This window comes from Botrytis byssoidea (assembly GCF_014898295.1).
Source record: "Botrytis byssoidea strain MUCL 94 chromosome Unknown BBYS_003, whole genome shotgun sequence".
NCBI classification, from domain to species: Eukaryota; Fungi; Ascomycota; class Leotiomycetes; order Helotiales; family Sclerotiniaceae; genus Botrytis; species Botrytis byssoidea.
In genome coordinates, this window is record NW_024065844.1 from 313,072 (window position 1) to 337,200 (window position 24,129).

The window sequence follows — 24,129 nt, forward strand, 5'->3', positions numbered from 1 at the left end:
CTTGGACAAATTACTCGATTCGCCATTTAGCAAGGACGTTGCGATTGTGCGAAAGTAAACAAACCCCCGAGATTCTAATTTGAATTCTTGCGCCGCGGATTCAATGCATGCCATACGGCAGAAATGTCGTCCCAAGCATCAGGTTCTCATACTGAAATGCTACCCCAAGACAACAAAGGGGGCAGTCGATGTCAAGCCGAATTCAAGTGAATTGAGTTATCTCTTGTTTTATGCCACGTCACGAAGGAGTAAGGTGCAGAAGGTTGGAGAGTTCTTGGAGAAGAAGACTGCGAGTGATGTTTGGAGAGCTAGAATTGGGTTTGTTGATCAGTCCAAAGCTCAGCTATGATACATGCTGATTGGGAGAATAGAAATGTGCAGGTTACCCTCCAAATCTTAGCAGCCTTAATCGAAAAGGCACCCCGAGACCTACCTCTGTATGCGCCTTACGTTCTTAAGATTTTCAATATCATACTTCGTGCGCAAGATGTCACCATGGTGGAATCCTCAATCCCCACTTTCCAGGTCTTCTGCGAAAATCATGATATGGCAAGTCTTTCCGCGGATCAGGAATATCTCCACCAATACGAGGAAATCGTGCGAATCTACGCGTCATTCGCTTCTACAAGAACACAGACGAGCAGTAATCCTCGGAGCGCACCAGTCGCTATTAGATGGAGGGGTCTTGGCTTACAAGCTGTCAAGAGCGTGGCATCCTCCGATGCTTTGTCTACAGTGGCGGGAAGACAATTGGACGTCATTGTGCCAATACTGTTAGAGAATATTTGGACGGATAATGAGGACTTCATTGATATATTGCAACAACGAGCTGAGACAGAAGACCACATTGGGACGGATAAGTCACTGCTAAAGAGAAGGGCAAGCAATGCGACGGCCAGAACTGCTGATACAGACGGAGAGAACGGTACCGCTTTGCCTGGAACGACTGCAGACGCAGATAAGCTGGCCGAGGAAAATATTGGTGTTTTAGCTACACAATGTTTAAAACAAATCTTTGTCGTCAACAATCGAGCTCAGATACATGGAGCTACGACAGCTGTATTGAACTTTATTGCAGATCGAGTTTCCCAGAAAGAATCTGTCATCGAAAATGGTCCAAACGGCAATTGCAAAGGATGGGCACCACGCATTTTTGAAATGATTGCCAGATGGACTCCAGTTCAAGATCGATACGTCATTCTGGTGACGGCCATGGATAGTTTGGTGCGGGCTGACCAAGTTGAGGCCACTCTTATGCAACAACTTGTTCTTGCCACCATGGTAGACTCTTTACTCAAATCTGATATCAACCTGATAGGATTAAGCGTAATGGATGTTTTACTGGGGTTGATACAGCACATATTGATAGTTCTCCAACTTGGAAATGTCGGTGGTCCTCATCTTCAGCCAGATAATGGAGCCGATGAAAAAGTCGATGCTAGTGCTTTGCATGCGTCAATTACATCTGAACCCGCTCTGGTACCAACAGGGACTAGGAAGGATCTTTTAGCCCGATTGCAGAATTGTCTAGGAGATTTGGCCACGCACGTTTACTATGCAGATCAGATATCTGACATGGTTTCAGCAATCTTATTACGTTTGAAGCCTTCAACACTATCGCCTATTCCAAGCACTGCTGCAGCAATTGAAGATCCAAAATCTGCTACAGAGGCTCTATTGTCTGGCACTAATATGACGGAAGATCCAAATACTGATGGATTCTTTTCGTTTGATACAGCCAAGATCACAGCTCTGGAATCAATAAAGTTAATTTTGCTTGTGGCAAGTCACAAAACTATGACTGCTGGAAATCTGGGAAGAAATAGAGTTCCAATCAAGACTTGGGAGGGAACACAATGGTTATTGCGTGACACGGATGGGCGTGTGAGAAGAGCGTACGCTGATGCATTATTGACGTGGCTTGATCGGGAGGTCACAAAGACTGATCAGCAAATCTTTGATGAGAAGCCTAAGGGATTGGCGAAGAGCGCACGGGACGAATCAGCTACCAATCTCACAAAGAGGGCAGTTTCGAATGCATCAAAAGCAGAGAAACCCTCTAGACCGTCATCCCGGACAACATTTTCACAACTTCTACATCTTGCCATCTATGAGAATGCTTTGCAATTTGTTGACTACGAGAACGATATACTTCTACTACATCTTCTTCTCACAAGTCTTGTCAAGCATTTGGGAGTAAATGCGATCAGAAGCGGATTGCCCATGATGTTTCGATTACAAGAAGATATAAAGTCATTTGAATTACCAGTTCAAAAAGTCCGAATTGGAAGTCTATGCCATGGATATTTCTGGGCGTTGTGCGAGAAGTTCGAGATTGAGATGTCACCCGTTGGCAAGATAATCCAAGACGAAATCCGCCAACGTCAAAAGGCTATGTTTTGGGCTGATAGCATTCGATTTCCTCCTATTAAACTCCAAACTATTGGTCCACAAGGGAAAGTAGCCTCTCAGCAAGAACAAACCCCCAGTTATGCTGGAGCCGACTCTTTGTCAACCTTTGATGACCGCTTTCAATTGGTCAAACTTATCTCATTATCATATGCAGCATCTCTAAATTCTCCTCCAAGCAGCCCCCCAACATCTCCTGGCCGAAGCTTTACCCATCCAATACTTAGTGCGGATGTGCCTTCATCGACACGAGATACTATCATGCCAGAAAGAATCAAGGAAGAAATGATGTCAGAATGGAATAAGGAATCTGTGATTGCCGTTGCGCAAGAAACTAGTAAAACTGCCTCAATCAGTGGATCGCGTGCAGGTACAATGACCACTGGCCATCGTAATTTCCTTACTATTAATGGACTTGGTAATGGTAGTAACAGTGGAACAGCATCTCTTACTGGTGCTCAAAATCCGAAAAGTGGGGCAAATTCGACATATGGAACCACTAGTGGGATTGGTGCCATGCACAAACTAAGAAAAGGTAGTGGGCATTCACATGCGCCTGCTAGTGAATCAAGCCGTGGGTCAGTGACGAGGGTTGACCAGTTAAAACGAGTACTCTCGGGTCAGACAGCACCTTTACCAGCTACAAGGGCCGGCGCGCCACAGAGTGATGCAAGTAGTGAGAGCATGGTTAGTTATGACTTCTCAGCTTCAGAGATATCTATCAACACGTACAATCAGCAGAATAGTTCGGGTATAGAACGATCTGCTTCTATGCGTTCGACCGGACGATCGAGATCGAAATCACGAGATAGAGCAGATGCAGCACATGATGGCACGACAGTCCCCCCTGTTCCACCACTTCCATCCTCACTTGTGGGTGAAAACATATCCATTCATGACCAAGCGCAAAATCATTCGCCCGAAGCAATCCGAACCGGTCGAAGCACAAAAAGAAGCACAAAGAGTAGAGCCGGTGGATACTCAAGTATGCCATGGGGCGAAGAAAATGGAAAGGTAGTAGATCTCCAAGATTTACTGAGTAGTATTGAGATTGGTGGTGATGAAAAAGGTAATGTTGGTATGCCACCTTATTGAGGTGTCAGTTTTCAGGGTTTCTGGAGATACAGCGCGTTTGTTATATTGAGAAAAGAGATAGAGTTGCATATAATTTATAGTACAGATCTGTATTACTATACCTCACTTTGTAAGCATGGAGTTTTGGTTGACAACACTTGTGGAATATCTACTGCTGGGTTGAGTCATAGCGATTGATTTTGGGGGGTAAGAGGCACATATGTCTTGCAGCAAATAATAATAGAGAAAATGAAGAGATTTCGTTGTTGTGTCATAGTCACATGTTACATGTTACATGCTATGTGCAGGTCTTCAATGGTGCAGGCTGCTGTTTGATAGTGATAATTTTTTGGTTGTTAAATTGCTGAGCACGAACGCATTCAAACTTTCATATCTTTCATGTCTGTTTCTTATCTAATAGTATAAACTACTGGGCAGAGTAGGTATTCTAGTGGCACATCTACCTTGTCATTTAGTTTTCTAAATTCTGAAATATAGTGCTATGTCATATGCAGGACGCTTCTCAATTGTCAAATTAAAAACAGATTTACTCGTCAATTGTTTGATATGAGAGTTTATTTTTGTATTGTTTAGTTTGTGGTGGTTCATTGTATTGTATTCCAAAGTACCTGAATTAATATATCAAGAGATGTTGCCGAGTCAATTTTCGCAAATTTCCTGCCCGTCTGTGAACTCACAGGTAATGTATCACAATTTGGTCAGTAATGAGGGTTTTACAATGTGTGCGAGGCAGTCTGAGAGAATCCTCGAATCTGTATAAATATTACTCACTCACGTTCACTAATAAAGCACGTCCTCAATGGATCTTTTGGGGTGATGATTTTTCTTGCGGTTGTCTGTACGTATGGTTTTCTTGAGTTCATACTGATCGCTTTCCACGGTCCTTTAGGAACCAGTGAAAGCTGCGTTCAAGGTCCGCACCTCCAGCTTCCCGTGTAACTTAGGAAATTTGAACTTTAGAAGCTTATTCCTGGTCCGCCTGCTGCTCATTGGTGCAATTCTTGCACAATGGATAGTCATCAGACCAGATACACGCCTTTTCGAGCCTCTCGGGAAGAGTTCCTGTTGCAAAATCTCAAAGTTTAGCTGATGTGAGTCCTTCATACTGAGATATCATGCTGATTCCTTCTAGTCCTATCGCTAGCAAATCGAATCTTCGCAGCTCTGATACATTTCCACTGCAATTACGCAAGTTCTTCCTTTTGTCAACAGGATCTAGACCATGTTACTGGTGATAGATACGGAAAGGACTTTGCTGGAAGTAACTTGCATTTCATTTTAGTAAGTCAGTATTAGGGCGTTAGTGGCCAAGACTACTTATTGGGCAAGCTTAAAATCAAAGGCGTGTTAGAACATATTGTCATGCCCCCCTCCCCCCTAAAATAAGCGAGCCAACGAGTTAGCGCTCATAGCATCGTACAGGACTCACCACGTACGATTCCAAGGCAAGATTCCTTGATTTTTCTTCTGTATGTAACCTCTCAAGTAAATACGCAGAGTTGCAGTATGTTCCGAAAGGAAGAGCTGGAAAGTTGTAAAGTATAGCAGCGAAGAAAAAATATATAAACGAAGCTAAAGGTAGTGATTCATCGTTATCAAACAATCAATCACTTCTTTGGAATCAAATCGAGAGTCTCAAGATAATTCATCGATCCCAAACAGCTGAAGATTCGTCCTTGCAACAGTTATATCACAATGTCGAGGAACAATCCTACATATCAGTGAGTATAAAATCTTCTCAAAAAAACTGCTCATGACTCACAAAATGATCTAGAACTCAAACCCCCTGCGAGTCTGGTCAAATCCCTCAATACACTCAATATCAGCAACCACAAAGTAACCAGCAACACTTTCAAGCATATCAACAATCCACCTACCAAGAACAAACATACCAGCAAGATCCATATACCCAATCCTATTCCGCACAGCCCCAAACCCAACAATTCGCCTATCAAAATCCCTCTTACCAAAATGGCCAGTACCAGCAAACCACATATCAAAACACTTCGACTACGTGGGCTCCACAATACAACCAGCAACAAGAATTCCAAACACAATATCAAACCGTGCAGCCGACACAGCTTACACAGCATTCGCTTCAAAGTTTGCCTGCTCCTGGAAGAGACAATGTGAATGTGTATTTGCGCGATGATCAGAATTTCGAGAGGGTACCGCAAGGATTAGAAACGAGACGTGAACCTGGAATCCAAGAATGGGAAAGAGGATGGAATGCTGCGGGGCGCAGATGAATGGGGCTAGTGCTGGGTATTCTTCGCGGTTTTGTGATTTGTCTCTGGGTGTATGGAAATGGTGGGTATAATCTGAGATGAGGAAATCATGTGATGATTGATGGATTGAATAATGAGGGGTTTAATTTGATATCGAATATCGCGCGGGAAAAGAAATATGTTGGAAGGTCATTATGTTTATGTGCGAATTCTGGGAAGTGTGGACAATATAGTTTAATTCATTTGTGTGCAAATCATCACTGCCCCCAAAGATCCGCATCGATCGTGGCTATACAAGCCCCCAAGCCATGATAATGGGGATTCAACATGCCGTATGTGTGCACGGTGACGTGGTGTCATCTGGGGGCTGTATTATGGGTCATTTTATGATGAGAGACGATAGCTAGTTGATCAGGTACTGTGTATCTCACTTGGAGACTGGGGTGGACACTTTCTGGAAGGATCCTTCTCGGTGGTGTTCTCTTGGGAGGTCCTCCAGCAGGACAAAAAAATGTAGAAAGGAATGTGCAGGACTTGAAGCAACAGGGCTTTCTAGGCTCAGGTCAAGCTTATAATTCATGCTAGTATCGTCAAGTCCTTTCATGGCACTCTGAAGTATGTGATTTAGATCTTGTAATACATATGCTGTCTCAACCCAGGACTCTTAACGGACTCTATTTTTAGAAATACTTACCTCGCGACTTTGCACATAACCTCATTGTAGGCGATTCGGAGATATCGAACAGTATCCTATGATTTAGTTCGTTCTGATATCTCCCCGTTGAAACCCTGGAAGTTGTGTACAAAAAATACACTCGGGTAGCTGTATGAGTTCAATTCTACATCATTACATCTGGAAAAATGGCTTCAGGAACTCGATATCATTGTTCATCTAACTATATCGCCTTCTCGTCACTTTCTTTGTAAGAGTGAACAATACATGATAATCAATACGACGGCTACTTTGAAGTGAATTCAATCGCGTCTAATCGTTGCTGTCATATACCAAGAGCTAGTCTCTGGAATCTACAAAGACCCATCTTATCTATGCTTGAGAAAGATCAGCACGATTCGTCTAAGGTCTTGCAATACCTGTATTCATATTACTTGAACGTCAATGATGCGGAGATGTGAGCTTGAATTATTAATGAAATGTTCATTCAAGTAAAATGCTAGTTAAGCTATCTGATATTATCAATTTATTAAAAGTATTTCATCGATCCATTGGACCCGCCCAATAAACAATAAACCAGCTTGACGATAAAGTAGGAGGGACAGAGAACCTCAATGCTCATTAGCCCGAAAAAACAAGGTGAAAACGCAGCTGGGCCCTTCCTCAGATCCAGATGAAAAAGAAATCCTCATTAAACCACACAGGACCTTCTTTTAAGGTCGCCACTCATTCAAGAAACCAGCTCTTTCGCTCCTTCATACCAACAAGTACCTTAATGGCCATCGCAAAGAGAAATACCTGCAAATTAATTCCTGTCAAAGGAAACTGAACAATAAATCGGGCTTTAAGAGATATCCTCAGAATTCAGTGCTTTTCAAAAGCTCAGGAACTGATTGTGATCGATTCTGCTTAGGTCTGTTTATCAACCCGCCGGCTTTTCGTGATACTTTTGTAATTCTTCTACCGGCTCTTGGCTGCTTGATATTTTCGGCCGTTGAGTTTCTTCGAATTCGCTTTTGTCTAAGGATCACAGCACCATGTATATTCTCTAAGTGTGCATCGCGGTTTCCTGCTCTTGTAAATGTCGCTTTACAGTCGCTCATCTTGCAAACGATCCGATCCTTAAGGCTTATCTTATGTTCTTTCTCATGTCTTCTTAGATTGCCTAATTTCCATTGGTCTTCTCCGCTCGGCTCATAATTGCATTCCGGATAAGAACACTTCAAGACTTTGTTATTAGACTTCGGGGATGGCATGTCGTAAGTGGATGTTCTTGTTTCTTCTTCTGTTGGAAATTGGGTCTCGGGTATGGTAGCGAAGTTAAAATTCTTATTAAATCCTCTACAAAGACTAATAAGCATGAATTCTCTCTGAGAAGGGATATGTTACCTACCGGACGTTTTCCGGAGACCACGGACGGGCATGTTTTTCTTCGTAAATTTCAAAGAGATTTGGGGCGTGTTGAATTTCAGTATCCATGGCCGGAGTGAAAGTAGCCGCGTCGGGTGTCACACAATTTTCTGCTTCGGATATAATGGTTTTCAAGCAGCGAGAGTCACGTTGAATTGTGGATTGCATGTATTGGGGATCATCGTCGATGGAGAAGTTGTTAGCAAGTCTTTGATCAATATCTGTGACATTTTGTGCCACATATGCAGATAAAGAATTGTTAATAATCTCCATCTCCCCAGACTCAAAAATTGCGTCTTTGAAATCAGAAAGATATGAAGCTTGCATTTGCTGATCTCTGCACAAATCATCGAGTTCAGAATGAATATTCGCAAAGCCAAACGTATTGAAATCATTTGGTCGTTTTGATTGCAGAATAGAACTTTGGTCCAAGTACCTTTCGTGACTAAACTCTGATGGGCTTACTAGCTGCCCAGGTTTACTGAAAAATGTATTTTCAAACCCCAACCATTCGTCTCCTGGAAAAAGACTTCTCGGGCTGGTTGCAGAAGTATAGTCGGATTGGGGGGCTCTTGGGCCATAGCCCGAATCGCTTGAAAACGTTTCACCGCTAGTATTCGTACTGGCAGTATCTGGCGATGAAATCCGAGGTGAATCTTCAAATAATCCCCTTTGATGTTGAATGGCATCAAGGTTACTTTTGAACCTCCTCAGGTCCGTCTGAATCGCAGGGCACATTGATCCGAGAGATCTGGGAGATTGGAGAGGCATTGAAATCGAAGGATCTTGCGACAGATACGCTGCATCCATCTGGATTCGTATCTCGGCGGTTGTATCGACTATTTCAGCCTCTGCAACGTTGCCAAAGTCAAAATTATCGGATAGGCAATGGCTGGCAATAGGAGTTGACTCTTGAGTTTCAATGTACCATGGGGTCCTAAAGCCAATTTGGTCACCATCAACACATGGAAGCTCTGTAATGACTCTTAAGCTGGCTTCAAGTGTGTCAAGAGATTGGAAATGACCATTGGAAGCGGAACTTGGAGACACGATGGCTCGTGAAGTGGACGATATTCGCTTTTGGTTGTTAAGAAAGCTATTACCTGCGACTAGAGTTGACTGATCATGATCCTGACTGTCTTCTGGAAGTTCTGGCAAGAGGCTGCTATCCGGAAGTTCGTGGAAATTACTCTCCCCGGAGAGTTCTGTCAAAAAAGTATCCTTGGCGCTCTCTTGAAACTTCTTAAGACTGGGAGATAGGTATTCACCATCATATGAGAATAAGCTTTGCGGGGATAGTGCTGATTCCTTTCTGCTACCATTCATAATAGAATCTCGATAAGGTAGTGTTGGATTGGTCCGAAGGTACTCCGTCATGTTCATCCTGTGAGAACACTCACGAGGATGTGATGATCCGGTGCATTCCAGCTCGTTTCGACTAGCGGTGGAAATGTGGAGGGGATTTGGTATTCCATAACGTCTTCCAAACATGGTGAATGTCTTCTTTTCAGTTGCTTTCTTTTTTTGTTTGGAACTTCGGCAGCACACCCGCCTGAAATCAGGCTTCTCAAGCTTTTCTATCTTGGTCCAATGAAGGCAAAGGCGATGGTGGAAGATACGAAAGTGCATGAGCCTTTGAGTCTTGATCTTAAAAGCTTTGCTTGGTGGTGAAGACTTAATTGCTCATGAGTATCGAGCGATTAATTCAGAATGTTTTCAATGGAGGAAGTGACTAAAGCAGGGTTAGTTTAAGCGTTCAAGGCTGTATCATTCCAATGAATAGGATAAGACTATACCTAAGTTTTGGTCGGTGAGTTTGGTGTTTATCGATGTTGGTGTCGATGTTCGAATATCGGGAGGTGTTGGAGACAGTCTTTTTAGTTGGTATTAGACAAGGGGGAATCAATGTCATCAGTCAGAGAAGTGAAAGAACTGATGTGGTTTTTTGAGATAGCCTGAGACCTTCTGATAATCTGGGATGAGAAAGGGGATCAATGTAATCCCATGTTGTGAGACTAAGTGTGCTTTTCTTTGGCAGTTGTGCGGTACAATACGCTCTAACCACTCGTAAGATATAGCTTTATATATCAATAGCTGCATATCTTCTAAAATCAAGGAAAACTGCTCGCTGCAGCATAAGGAATAGACTGTAATATGTTGCCGTGACTTGTCGTTCATGACCAGCTTCATAGTCCTTCGGATTGAACCTTGACTGTACGGTATGGCGGTGGGTGCACTCGTTGACGGGTATTCGATTGGCAGGGAGAATCCAATAGATTGAGAAAGAAATGTCCTTAGAGAATTGTCAGTCCTTATCCGTAATGCCGCAAGTGGTACTATTACCTCAATTGATGTCCGCCTCGTTTGCCTCATGGTAAGTGAGTGGATGTGGGAAGTTGGAAGCATGGTCAACGAGAGTGTAGAGCCGGGGGACAGTGTAAATTTCTCTGCGGAAACGTACTCGGCGATGGATAGTTACGAGTCCTTTCTACCAAAAGACTTTGGGTTTGTGTAATGATGCAGAAGACCCGATGATGTGAAGAGCGTTGTAGACTTCAACCTTATCACATGCAAGGATCTTCTCTAGAAAGGAATGAGAAGGACTTCTTAGTTCGTATCGTGAAGTGAAAGACAAAAGGGGAAGGCTCCAGAAGAAAGACTGACCATGCACGGAAGTTTTGGGTGTGAAAAAGAGCACAGAATTATCAAGTTATAAGAGTCGAATTCTTTTTAAAGATCCGGAGCAGAGTCTAAATGATATACTTGTATTCATAGCCAGCCCCCATGCCTCTCTAATTAATTGATCCCTCAGCCCCCGATAAATTCCATTTTCGTCAGAGATGTGCTGCAACTCAAAGCTTCTCAAGCAATCTGGCGCCGATTATGGGGGCTGTAAAAAAGCTACAAGCCTTGAAATGTGGGAGATGTGGGAACTTTGGGGTCGATTTCCTGTACCAATGTACCAATGTATCAATTCATCATTCTGACATACATAAAGCTGGGTGACATTCGCTTCGAATCAATAGATTCCATATTTGGAGAGCTGCATCTAAAAGGACTGAAAGCTTTCGCAGGACTTCTCCAGGGCTTTTTCGCAGGACTAAATGTATGCGATTCTTGGCCATTTAGAGGAATAAGGCTTTTATCTGTTAGCATTCATCATGATTAATTATTAAGAGATGGATTTTCGCGGCTGTTGCGACTATTGAAAAACCACGAGCAAGTTACTGCGATGTCCCCCTCCTTCAATCCAACCCCGCATTTTACCGTCCACAGCGTTTCATCTGATTTTTAGAAAGCGCTTAGGCACAATCTATGATCCTTGAGCCTCGTTCCCTATAACTCAAGTCAAGTGCAATTCTTTTCATGATAAGAACGATAACAAATGAGTTCGAACTATCTCTTACTGTCGTTATAATGCTTCATTTATCGTTAGCGCGCGGTTACCGAGTTATTGGCTCGTGAAATCGAACTGTTTAGAGCCGTACCAATTACTGGAAAGCTAGAACTACCGTGCGAATAAGAATAGGAAATTGCGATCACTGCCCTTACTATGGCCAATGGTTTGTTTTCCAAGAACAGCACACACACCAAAGACTGTTCCGTACCTCCCAAGGTTGAGAGGCTCAAAATTCGCGGGAAACTTCCGGATGATCGGGATGTGCTGTACACCTGGTATATGGCGGCCATTGAACGAACCATAGGTTAAAGAAACCGTAGAAACGAACTACTCGCATGTCATTATCCAGGTTACAGGATCAATGAACATGGAACGACGTTCCAAGTTTTCGATTAGATTGACCCATAACTTTTCAAATATCATTTATCGGGGAGAGAAGCGAAATGCGATCGTGAAGCTACTCGATGTGACAATCTTAGAAATTTCCAATTTCAATTCACGACTCCTTGATTACAACAAGAATACAGGAAAATGTTTTTCCCCAAAAGTTTTCCGTCGTAGACCTAGCAATCAGACCATTTTCAGCTCCGGGATAACCTTAGGCCGCACAACTTTACAATATTGATTTGGGCATCAACATAAATTGGGAGGAACAGGGCAATAGAATCCAAGATACTTTAGGTCTGCCTCGAATGATCATCATGGTTCGCCATTAACAGATGCGAACCACGAGAAGAACTCGTCATCATGTAGCTCGAGTCTGGTCTAGAGACGAGTCAAAACCGTAGTTCTGTTTGGAAATAATAAAACTCTCAAGAATCATGTAATCAAAGATGGTCAGGATAATGGAACGATAAATTGAATGAGGCTATAAAAACAGTAAGGACTGGAAATGTTCGACGAAAAATCACACAAAAGCAACGCAGTCTAGAGAAACAAATATTAAGTATCCGCTGATGTCTTCCAAGTACGCACTTCTGATCGAAGCTTATTTTCATCTATAGCATTGCAATTTCATTACAAGATTGGTCTGGGTCGTCCCCGTCAACACTAAAAACAAAAGTCAGAAATTACCTTCAATATTTTACTCCTCGACGATGATTCTCACATTGTAGGAAATGACTTATTCAATGATTGATTCTTGAAACAATGGATTCGCCCTATTGAATGAATTGATTAGCGCGCACTCTTTGCAGAACAAAAGATTAAAGGATCTGTACCGCAAGGGGCAGGGTCAAGGATGGGTACTGCTAGGCATGGCTCCAAGTCATCTTCCATACATCCACGATTTGCGATATGATGACCGTGCGGCTGGTCGAACGCCTGTCCAACACTTGAAGGCCTATTGGTATTTGCGTGGGAAGATGGTTGTTCATGCTTGGCTGAGTCGCCATTGGGAAGTGCAGGCCAATAATCGTCCAAGTGATGATCAAGTACATATCGCTTCGGCTCAAGATTCAGTCGTTGCATCAACCTCAAATAAGATCCTTCATCCAAACGTGAATCGTATGCTCGTGCCTGAGGACCTGTGGTCATAGTTCTAAAGCTTCTGCGCGGGGCGAAGAAAACATGAGGGATTCGAAAATTACCTGGACCACGGCGGAGGTACTCAATACCCCGAAACCAGTAGCGTGAGCGGAAGTTTTGTGGAAAAGTCAGTCGCCCAGTACTCTGGTCAACCTCGTAATGTCCGTAGGGGGAGTAAATCGTCGGTCCAGAGGTACTAGCATTGCGGAAGTTACCATGAGTCATCTAATCAGCATTTTGTTAGCCTTTACTAACCATCAACCATTCTTGCAAAGAATTTTACTTGAACAAATGATAGCCTGAGTATGCTTGGCATAATCCCATTGGGCTCATAACGCTTTCCGATGATCACTACAGGGTGATCGTGCCCCTCTTGCTTCAAAACGCAACGTCCATTGTTTCGACAAGGATGGCCATTGACATCAGACCACATACATATCAAATCCTCTCCAAAGATTGTACTTGGAAGGAACAGTATACAGCCAACTTTGATGTCCTGTACCTGCACATTTTGGCGAGTTGTTGTCATAGTAACTAAAAAGCAGAAGAAAAAAGATCAAGACGTTGAGGCAGACAAGATTAAAGAGAGCTTTTTAAAGATAGGAAATAGAAATAAAACAGATGATTAAAATGATGAAGATCTTCCAGAGATGCTGGCTGAAAAGAATGTGAAGATGAGATTTCAAGGGGGGAGGACTCGTGTTTTTATTGACAATTGTGAGCTTCCTGTGAGAAAGAAAGATGGAAATAGAACCAATCTTTTTCGCCCAACTCGAAAGTAACAAATTCTAAAATGGTGAATTGGATTCTATCAAAGAAAGGTCTCACAAATTCCTCGACACGAGACAATCTTACAGACACTTCCGTAAGACATTACGAGGCCTTTATCAATAGGTATTGGTGGAAAGACAGTAACAAAGAAAAGTTGTTCAAAATCTTAATGGGATCTATAATTGAGGCATAATTCAGCCTTCATAGTTGTCTATATCAATATTCAGTATCGATGTTCCAGACATCGGGCGAGATCGTGGTTGAGGACAGTTCATCAATTCCGTCTGACCTAAAAACCTGCTGTCAATATCTATCATTCGATATCGCATAAACACTAGTTTACTTCTCAAATTGACTTCACAGAAAACTATTTCAGGTGAAGCAGATAGAATTGTAGGTTCAATCCAGTTTGAGTAGCGGAGAAGGGTTTGATTTTTTCCTGCTCCGAGTTGTGAAGCCTGAGCTTTAATGACTTATCCACAAAAAGGAAAGGCGTGCGGTACCAGCGGCCGCAAAGCGTTCCCACAAAGCCACTTCCGCTTATGCATAATAAAATGCTGTGTGCTTTGGTTCGCATGCACAACGAATATAAATACAGTTATACTTGTGTACTACTGGGTCGCATACCCACAAATGGTCCCAATCCAATATGAGAGGCCTCGTGGGTTATCTTACACATAGAGGTCTAGTACAAGTACTGAGTTAAGCGATCATAATTGTGATCAAATCGCCTCTTCACTTTCAATCATACTATTAGCAGCCCTGGGTCTTTAATCTTACCCCTTTTCTTTATTTCGCCTACGCACAATTTCAACAGATCGATTTATATCTACATACCGGTACACGAAATCATTTGGAACGCAGTTGTGAACGTGGGATAACCACCTATCAAGTGATAATATTTTTGGCTCATGAATTCCAATTTTTTCTCATGTTATATATTTTTCTCAACGCAAGATGGAGAGATGCTCACGAGAATGTGTCTTCCTAGTGAATCTACACGCCAATTATAAACGGGCATTACAACAAACAGAGATTTAATAAAATTCCATGGAACAATACCAATCTAGGTGTCTTTCAGGTCTTTGGGAGACCAGACAGACGCTCGATATTAAGATTGGGACAATACATAGATTCCTCTATTGGTGATCAACATGCTTCTGTCTATAGATAGACGAGAAATTATTCTTGGTTCCACAATCCGTCTCAGCAGAGGCCGAGAATTATGTGTAGAAAAAATCCGCATTTGCCTGTAAAATCTCCTATTTTCTTTTTTGAGGATTATTTTTCTGACTCGATTACCAGTACTGATCTTACAGTGTATCTGAATGTCTGATATTTTCATCAAATATCTGGAGGTAATCAATCGAAGAGCAGGCATGTATGAACCAAGCAGGTTGGTTCTTTGATTTGCTCAGCTCGAAGAGTAGTAGTTCAGTCAAGATTTGAATATAGCTGGGGGAACACGTACAGAATTTCTGAAAGATAGGAGCTTTTTCGTATCTATGAATCGAAATATGTCGTAGTAGAGTGTGCATAACGCTGAAAGTCCTTATAGTCAATGCCAATATCTGAATATCGTCTGCAATGAACTTCCTTCCTGTATGACTACTTGTCTTTTGATTTTCTACTTGCTTGATCAACTAGAGTCTCACGAAGTGATATTGATCACAACTTCCCAAACAAGAACTTATGAATACTGTCATTGTCGGGGCATTTTTCAAGCAGTCTCAAATTTTAGCGATCTTCATTAATATCCCATGTGATTCATCCCGCTTTGGGAACGTATGTAATGTAGGAGCTTCACAGGTTAGTCTCAACATTTGTCTTCTCAGACTACCAGCTCTCTTTCTCAATTCTAGATGTTCACTATTGTCTGCGGAGTGAATCTTACTGTCCTTTCGAGGCCGAAATTAGATCGATCTCTGCTGTTTATTTTGTTGCTCAGCTTATAGATAACCATCTACCTCATATGATAATACATAATTGCTCTCTAACAAGCCCAAAACCCTGCGTAGCAACCATGAAGGCTGAATCCACTCAGTAACACAATCAAATTTCAGTAGCAACTGCCCAGTAATAGCCAAGTCAGTCCTACCAATAAATTCGAAGATGCAAGGAGGGCGGGATCTTTACAACTTAAATAGTTTCGAAATAACTGCTATCAATTCATCTATCGACGAATCCAAGCATCTTCAACCTATGATTTAGTTTTAGTAAAGTCATCTCACCACCAAGTCCCGCCGACTCACATAATACCCAATGCAAATGAAAGACAAAAGATATCTGAGATATGCATCCACCTAATGCTTCACCTCGATTTCTTTGAAATTGTCAGCTCAGACATCGCGTAGAGAGGAGATATCCGGAATACAATTCATATCTTTCAATTCTCTCTATCTTATAGCGCATTTTTTTTCATCTCAAAGTGGTATGTTCGAACATAATAAAGATATCAATTGCAGATAATTTCATCTACAAGAAATTTCGTGATTCGTGCCGCTCGTTGAAACCAAGGAATCTGTTCTTATCACTCATGTCTGAAGTCAAGAACCTCTTATAGATTGATTTAGAAAGGCTTCATTACTAATGAGTACTCTTTTTCCATGTATGTTTGTTGGTAATTCAAACTCGTATTTCATAGTCTCGGTATTGCAGATTGGCATGTTTTCAAATTGTAGGCCAACCCGAAAGTTCTCGATCATAACTTTGGGACTCTCATGCTTCTCAGCACTTCTTATGGAAAGCCCAAGAGGAATAAATGATGGCCGGAACATGAGTCATAAACAGGCCATGATCCGTTCCCTTGGGTACAGCCACCGAATGGAAAGACATCCGGCAGGCTTGAATTTGGCCCCGTATCACGTGTCTCGCTTACCTTACGTCGTTGACAGTTGGGGAAGATAACTTCCCTCTGAACGTCAGCACTTGTACCAAAAAGCAAATGTTAACTATATTATGATTAAACTTATCGGATGATACCAACCAACCAACCTCAAATATGGTATGTGCAGCGATATCCTACCATTTTTGAATCCTACGTTCTCCACTTTTTCTGATTGCCGCTTGGATAATTGGTCCTTACGCTTCCGAACAGTACTTTATGATGATCAAGCACGAGAATTATCATTAGTAGGTTTTCAGTCCTGAGGATGCAAATTCGAAATTACATTGCAGTGTTCTCTCCTTCCTTCTCTTCCAAACTCCAGAATTTCTGAAACATAGGAAAGCCTTACAAGTAGATGAAACGGGGTCTTTTTTGTAATGACCAGGGGGTCGGCGGCTAGAACCCACCTGTCTGACCGATCCACCACGCTATCTTCCCTCGAATCTAACCTTAATTTCTTGCAGTAGTACATTTGCATTTTCATATGTTAGCATTTTCTTTGGCGCATTCATCCATAGCAACGTGTCGGGGTATATCTCGCTGCACGAAAACACGTTCGTTTCGTGCAAACTAGTATGCTAACAGAATCATCTGGTCTTACGGAGAATTTCTTGAAGAATTGGAACCAATGTTTTGATAAAGTGAGATTTGTAATTTCGTATTGAATGGGCAACATCGAGGCTTGTTCGGAGAAGTGGGGCAAAACTGCGGAGCAAAATAACGCTGTAATATCAAATCACAAATCCATTGCTTTCGCTTCAAGCAAAGCGGTAGACCATTCATACATACCAACAGGGCTTTGGACTTGGCTGTCGTACGGGTATGCTTGGGGAAATACCTGGAAGTACCTGTATCATAGTGCAGGTAATGTTCATGTGGAGCCGTATTCTTCATTTCGTAAAACGGGTGTGGCGTGCTAAATTGCGTTACAAAAGTTTAAGCAAGGCTTCTGGGGTCGAAAGGCAGATTCTGTAGTCGGTTAGTGGTTTTCGTACATAGTGCTTGACCATAGGGATGATATGGAGAAAGTTTCACAGAGATAGAGCCTTGGAGGAAGATCTGGATCATAACTCAGGCCCAGTAATGGTTGGAAATGATGACAATCATTGACATGCTTTGTATAAGTACACGTTGCGAGAAATTTGTAGTAAGAGATATCATTAGCAATTAGTCAAATCTAGTGGTCGAGACAAATGTTGACGTACCAAAACCAAGACACACACACAAATCATCATTCCAAAACGAATCAGATAAGCCGGTTAGGATTTGCGTTACATCTTGTACCTTCCAGATCTCATCAATCCTTTTTCTGTTAAGGCTTTCATTGGTAGACACACAGCAGTAAATCGACTGTAGGCGAATTGAATACACATCATGACGTGGGTTGAAAGTGAATCCTACGTCCAGAGAGACTGCAGCTTCCAGGACAATCGAAATCAGTATATTCGAGATACCGATCGCCGGAGCTTGAACAATAGCCCCGACTATAATTCAAGAACCTATACCTCACAAACGTATAGCCCAGCTCATTATACATTATCAGAGTATAGCTCGCCCCCAAACGCAGTCTTCACTAACATTTCCTCTCACATCCACGATGAAGATCTCAATATATCAGAAGAAAGACCTCGAAATACTAGAAATAGTCAACACGATGCCATTGTAGCACAAAATAGCATTACTACCTCCACAGAGTGCAATGACTACTTGTGGCAAGGTACCTCATACCCAAGCCTTGAATATGGCACCGAATCCATCTACAATTCAAATATCGATCCAAGTCTTTGGAATTGTACTACAACGAGCACTGGACCAATCGCGCCACTTCCTGTTCTTACAGAAGCACAAAGCATTCTCAACGAGCAACGTTTCAAGCAGTGCTGGGATATTCCATCACTAGAAGCAGCAAACCCTATGCAGATCAATGAATACGCCGGAGTAACCTTTCCATCGTGCATGATCGGTCAAGCTAGTATATCGAGAACAGCCAGTGTAAATTCATTCCGGTCAGCGTCGTCAGTTTCTAAACCAGAACGGGAACTCGCCTCGTCATTTTTCGACATGACTGAGTCTATGACAATTAGATCACAATCCCCAGGCGAAGAATCTTATAGATCTGAGTCAACTTCTGGGTCACCTCTACCAAGCATCGCAGAGAAATCATCAACTCGCTCAGGGAAACGGAGGCTTCAAGAGAGGAATGACCCAAATCATGTAAACCGTCGCGGAGATACCGGAAGAAGGAAGTTAGATCGATACTTTTGCACTCGGTGTAATGCTTTTCCCAAAGGCTGGAAGCTACCCGAGGACTTGCGAAAACATAATCAAGGACATCATACCGAAACTGGATTTTACTGTGCCTCTGGAGTGGATGAGAAATGTGCCTATTGGAGTTCTCAGGAGTCGAGATATATAGACCATCTAAAGGTAGAGCATGCTAGTTCACGCATCTCACAAGAGATTATCCAGAAATATAATACCATAAACGGTATTACCCTCGATGGTAGTTACATGTGCAGGATACCAGGTTGTGACAAGGTTTATAAAAGAGCAGAGCGAGGTCGTCGAGACAAGCATGAAGAAAGGAAGGCCGCACACGTTTTTAAGGGGGAATTGGGAAGAAGCGTAGATCCAGCCCATCTATTCCCAAACAGTCATGTGGGGTGCACAAATGATGAGACGAAAAGACATGTTGATATGGGACAGTGCGATTTTGCTCATTCTGGTCCAGCCAGGGAATCCGGGGGTGTTGGCCAGAGTAACCGTCAATTTGAATAAGGTGATAGAAACATCTCTCCAATTGGAAATAATGAAGGACCATGTTGTATATCTACAGTATAGTATACAGATAATATGAAATAATGCCAGTAATCAACGACAATGTCTTTGAATTTCGTGAAATAAAAGAGTTTGATGACAAGAGTGAATGATATTAAGATAATATCATGCGTTTTGTAGAGGAGAAACAAATAAATAAATGTCAAAATGTGACTGCCTAAAATAGTCACCTGGTTTACTTGTTGGACCCTCTGGTCGAGGCGCCTGAACAGCGCCCACATAGACAGAAATGGCGGCGCACCAGACCACCCAAATAAACTCACCTTGAAACAATTGATATTTCGATGTACAATCAACGAAAAGAATATAAAGCCAAAAATTCAAAAAAATTCATATTTCTAAAAATAAAAGGAACCTTCAAACATCCGTTCATTCTAATCTCAACTCGAGATATTGATTGACGGATCTTATCTCGAATGTTGGATGGAGGTTTTGATTCTTGGGGACACGTCGGTTGTCCAGCTGGAGCCATATATCGTCGTGCGCCTTGAGCTAGATCCAAGGACAACATTACTATGTTGCCTATTTTTTTCAAGTACCACCAAAAAGTTGGCTGAGAAAGTGGTTGATGAATTTTTCAGATTGCAGCCTCGAAGTTCTAGATTGATAGAATGTTTGTTTTGTGCTATATGAACTATATAAATGAGGTATACTATCGACTACAAAGCATTATCATCTCAATCAAAATCTCAATCTCAATCTCAATCAAAATCTCAATCTCAATCTCAATCTCAATCTCATTAATCCAGATTTTGGCTATCAGAGCGATTCTCATCGAGAGAAGCTATACTTCACAATCGAACTTCATTTTGGCAAAATCGGCAAAATGTCAGCAGCAGCGTCTCGTACGATTAGAATACCTGAGTTGGAAACTCAAGATCTCGATATAGGGGGTCTTGACTCACCGGAACCATCATTAAGCCCGGGAGATACCGTCGAACCTTCCGTGGATACTAACATACGAGATATTGAAAAACATCAGGCAGCGCGCAAGAAATTTGGTAAAAATAATAAAGGACGAGACTCGGAGGCAGGACACGGCGATAGCCATAGGCCGAGAAGACGGCGGAGCCACCGCAAGGAAGAACCGATGAAGATTGATGTCCGATTTGAAGACATAGGACCATCCACCGACGAAATTGTAACTACGACTTTAACTACATTTCATGGATTACCATTTTCTTTAGAGAAAAGAAAAGTTCAAACAACTCAGTTCAAAAGGAGCTCGCACGGAGGGGAAGACCACAAGAAACCCTCAGGCTCAAATCGAATACCTACAGGAACTGACAGAGGCTTGCATCAGAACAGAGAAGAGGGAGATTCTGATAGAATGACAAAACATTCCTCCCAGAAAGGAAGTGTCTCGAGCCAAGAAAAAAGCGAGCGCAAGCCAAAATCTGCTACCAGCTCAAGACACGATGCCCCGACTCACAGAAGCGCAAGAGACAATAGTGAGCAGGTACCGCGAGCAGGTTCCCGCCATTCGAGTAATTCCTCAAATTCACAAAACACACACAAAGTCTTTGGTGATGAGCCAAGTCCGGGGGGGCCCAAAGCCTTGAGTGAGGGACCCGCCGGTGGGTCTTTGAATGGTAGACCTCCTCGAAGCAATACTGGAGCTTCCGGTCGTCACAGTTCGAGTGGGAGAGATTTGCAAAACAAGTACCAACCTATTAGAGGTCCTCTTCCAAATCATGAACAAGAAGAGCATACTCAAATAGGTTATGGAAGAAACGACAAGAATAATGAGCCTTATGCACTTGAGATTGGGAAACACGATCATAAATCTTCAGGATCGATACACTCCAAAGCTAGCACCCCTACTCCTTCAGGATCGATACACTCCAAAGCGAGCACCCGTACTTCTTCAGGATCGATACACTCCAAAGCTAGCACCTCTTCTCCTCCAGAATCGATACACTCCAAAGTTAGCACCCCTACTCCTTCAGGATCGATACACTCCAAAGCGAGCACCCGTACTTCTTCAGGATCGATACGCTCCAAAGTTAGCACCCCTACTCCTCCAGAATCGACACACTCCAAAGTTAGTAGCATCCCTCCTCCTCCAGAAGATGAACGTACCCAAATATTTCGTGGGAAAGTCGCTAAGGAAGATGATTCTTCTGCATATATGATTGAAAGATATCTATCTAATACGTCAGCATCGGGAAGCGGCAAATATGGTGGTAGGAGAGCTAGTACACGCAATAGTATCGCTCCTTCCCACTATACTGCCTCAGAGCAAGCTCCATCAAGTCTCGGGGGGGAGAGTGAGTCAGGTCGTGGTAGAAGAGCCCATAGATAGTAGAGTATGCAAATACAAGTTTTGAAACCGAGTCCGACTCACAGATGAGTCCTTCGGCGGTAGTGGAAACTGAAAATACACAAAGATCAATGACCTTTGGTTATCTTGAATCGTGTCAAAAGCGTATCTTGTCATCAAGGCTGAGGGAGACAATGGAAGTGTGGAAATTATCAAGTGGCCAAACCCAGTCTGTTTTTTGCCGACTCAGAGATTGGTACTCAAAGAATATAGGCTACGTGTGCTTACACTCAAAAGATGTATCTAGTAGCCAAAGCATCTGAATCAGGATGAGAAGAGACTAAAGGTAAAGATAAGGAAGGATGTAAAAGATTATTTTGGGTGTTTTGGGTGTTTTGGGCATTTTAGGTAGCGACTGAACTTTTCTCTCATCATTTTTTTCTGGTTCTTCCAACGGTGTTATGTTAAAAGCATGTCTTTCGCCCGGTGATATCATTTCGCTTCCGTGTAAATAATTCATGCGGTCCATAGCTGACGATCCGCAATGGAACGAACAGAGATCATTGTGAAGATGTAATTGTGGAAGGTATTCCCTATGTTGTGAACTTTGAACTATGAAATGATTAAATGATTCCATGATCATCAGACTTTGAAACGCGTACGTCTCTATATAGCATCGAAAAATACTGAACACTCGGACGATCATGTGAGGCAGAAGAATTGGTACTCGAAACTGGGGATTCGAATTTCGACGCGGCATATTTTTCAATGGAAATGATGACGGCAATCATAGATCAGCATTGCCAATGAATGAACAAATAGATAAATATGTCTATGTCCTGCTCAAGGGTCACTTGAACCACAGGCGGGAGCTGAACATGAAGTGGATATCAAATTTAACATGTAAATGTCAACCAGAGGCTGTAGAGGCGTATATATTAGTTATAAATACATAAGATTGGCAGCATAACGTCAAATGTCATAAGAACGTTTGTAGTGCTTCGCAATCGCAATTCCATGCGGATTTTGGACATATTTCTACGTTATACATATCGCTCATGCTGACAATGCATTTCCGTGTTGTGTTTTATACACGCAATGAGCAACACAGTACAGTCTTTTACAGACTCATAGTACCTTGTGCTATATTGCCAACTCTTCTCTACTCCACACCTCCACAAATAGTTGACCAAATGCATTGTTTTGTACCATCCGCCAGATGGTACCCCTCACTCATCCCTCTTTGCCAACTCGATTCGTCTTTGCCTATTCTCCCGCGCTGCTGTTCTCGTCGGTCCCCATCTAGCTTTTACGGCTTCCAACTTCTCTCTTTCCAAATCTCTCTTTTCTGCCGATGCTTCTGTAATCATGCCAATAAATATTGACGAACAATTGAACTTCTTAGCCAATTGCAATCTAGTCCATTTCTCTGGTTCCTCCGCTCTCAGCCTCCTAATCTCCGCAACATCCTTTTCACTCAAATGATGCCTCTCATACTTCAGCTGCTTCGGGTTGACCGGAGGTGGTAATCGATGTGAGAGAGCTTTGAGTCGTTCTTGGGTGATTGCTAAAAGCTTTCTTCTCTTGTCGTCTTTGGGGAGGAATTTTAGAGGGGTGTGGAAAACGGAGGGAGAGGAGGATGGCGGATTGAAAATGATGTGATCTTGTGGCGCACCATTTGATGGGACAAAATTTGGATCTGGTTTGACATTTAAACGTTGCTTGGAACGTCTGTAAGAGGATTCATGTCGACGGGCCGTGGCGTTCAAAGACAATAGGCATTGAGGGTTTGCAGAGAAGAGGTTGGCGACGGGCCGACGTAATAGTCTGAGATCCATGGTTGTGTGAGTATTTTGATTAAAGGTAAAAGTCAATAACTCATTAAGTATTCCTCACATTCACATTTCATCATCTAATGGAAAAGACGAATGGAAAAATATTTGCTGCCTCATCAATAAGGTTACCACATGGGACACCCACCAAGCCACCCTCCACCATTACAACTTACAAGCCTTGCGACAAGGCTCTTTATCCCAAATCATTTTCATTTCGAGGTTCCCAACTTTTTGATTGTCAGGCGACTTGTTTCCATGAAATTAAAAAAAAAAAATTGCTTGATTATGTTGGTGATGATGAAATGATTGACCAACCCTTTTCCAATCTACAACATCAACAAGGAAGATCCAAAATCCTGCATTAAAAAGCATTGAATTCGAAATCCTCCCCCTCCTCTTAAAGGGCACATAACACACATAACACACATAACACACATAACACACATAACACACATAACACAGTCACATATCTCATTCACAACTGGAATCACCAGAAATCACCAGAAATCACGAGCAATCACAAGGCAATCACCCCTCTTCTTATGACTCTTGCCGCTTCTTGGACCACCCATTCTTGCGAAGAAAGAAAGGTAGGTGAAATCATCTTATGATTCCAATTCCAACTCTAATTCCAACTCCAACTCCAATTCCAATTCCAATTCCAATTACAATTACCATTATCATTATCATTACAATAATAATTGTCTAGATTGTCATGCCTTTGAATGTGTCTATTGTTGGACGGTTATGATCTCTTATATACTCGTATAGGAATCCATATTATTTTTCTTTC

General features: G+C 42.3%; 7 protein-coding genes across 7 annotated transcripts; 4 read left to right on the forward strand and 3 right to left on the reverse strand.

Annotated features, from left to right (window-relative positions):
• Window positions 1–103: 103 nt before the first annotated feature.
• On the forward strand, window positions 104–3,504 carry EAE97_001546 (uncharacterized protein; the record flags this gene model as incomplete). The annotated part of the gene is made up of 2 exons (XM_038872057.1): window positions 104–318; window positions 372–3,504. The coding sequence occupies 2 exons, from the start codon at window positions 104–106 to the stop codon at window positions 3,502–3,504; spliced, it is 3,348 nt and encodes a 1,115-aa protein (XP_038736615.1).
• A 1,695-nt stretch (window positions 3,505–5,199) lies between these two features.
• Window positions 5,200–5,753, forward strand: EAE97_001547 (uncharacterized protein; the record flags this gene model as incomplete). Its single annotated transcript, XM_038872058.1, has 2 exons — window positions 5,200–5,225; window positions 5,279–5,753. 2 exons carry the CDS (start codon window positions 5,200–5,202, stop codon window positions 5,751–5,753), a joined length of 501 nt encoding a protein of 166 aa, XP_038736616.1.
• Window positions 5,754–7,262: 1,509 nt separating this feature from the next.
• Window positions 7,263–9,306, reverse strand: EAE97_001548 (uncharacterized protein; the record flags this gene model as incomplete). Its single annotated transcript, XM_038872059.1, has 2 exons — window positions 7,263–7,746; window positions 7,799–9,306. The coding sequence occupies 2 exons, from the start codon at window positions 9,304–9,306 to the stop codon at window positions 7,263–7,265; spliced, it is 1,992 nt and encodes a 663-aa protein (XP_038736617.1).
• A 3,085-nt stretch (window positions 9,307–12,391) lies between these two features.
• On the reverse strand, window positions 12,392–13,271 carry EAE97_001549 (uncharacterized protein; the record flags this gene model as incomplete). Its single annotated transcript, XM_038872060.1, has 2 exons — window positions 12,392–12,967; window positions 13,026–13,271. The coding sequence occupies 2 exons, from the start codon at window positions 13,269–13,271 to the stop codon at window positions 12,392–12,394; spliced, it is 822 nt and encodes a 273-aa protein (XP_038736618.1).
• A 4,503-nt stretch (window positions 13,272–17,774) lies between these two features.
• EAE97_001550 (uncharacterized protein) lies at window positions 17,775–19,178 on the forward strand (the record flags this gene model as incomplete). Its single annotated transcript, XM_038872061.1, has 1 exon — window positions 17,775–19,178. One exon carries the CDS (start codon window positions 17,775–17,777, stop codon window positions 19,176–19,178), a length of 1,404 nt encoding a protein of 467 aa, XP_038736619.1.
• An 886-nt stretch (window positions 19,179–20,064) lies between these two features.
• Window positions 20,065–21,543, forward strand: EAE97_001551 (uncharacterized protein; the record flags this gene model as incomplete). Its single annotated transcript, XM_038872062.1, has 1 exon — window positions 20,065–21,543. The coding sequence occupies one exon, from the start codon at window positions 20,065–20,067 to the stop codon at window positions 21,541–21,543; it is 1,479 nt and encodes a 492-aa protein (XP_038736620.1).
• Window positions 21,544–22,730: 1,187 nt separating this feature from the next.
• On the reverse strand, window positions 22,731–23,339 carry EAE97_001552 (uncharacterized protein; the record flags this gene model as incomplete). The annotated part of the gene is made up of 1 exon (XM_038872063.1): window positions 22,731–23,339. The coding sequence occupies one exon, from the start codon at window positions 23,337–23,339 to the stop codon at window positions 22,731–22,733; it is 609 nt and encodes a 202-aa protein (XP_038736621.1).
• Between the last annotated feature and the right edge of the window lie 790 nt (window positions 23,340–24,129).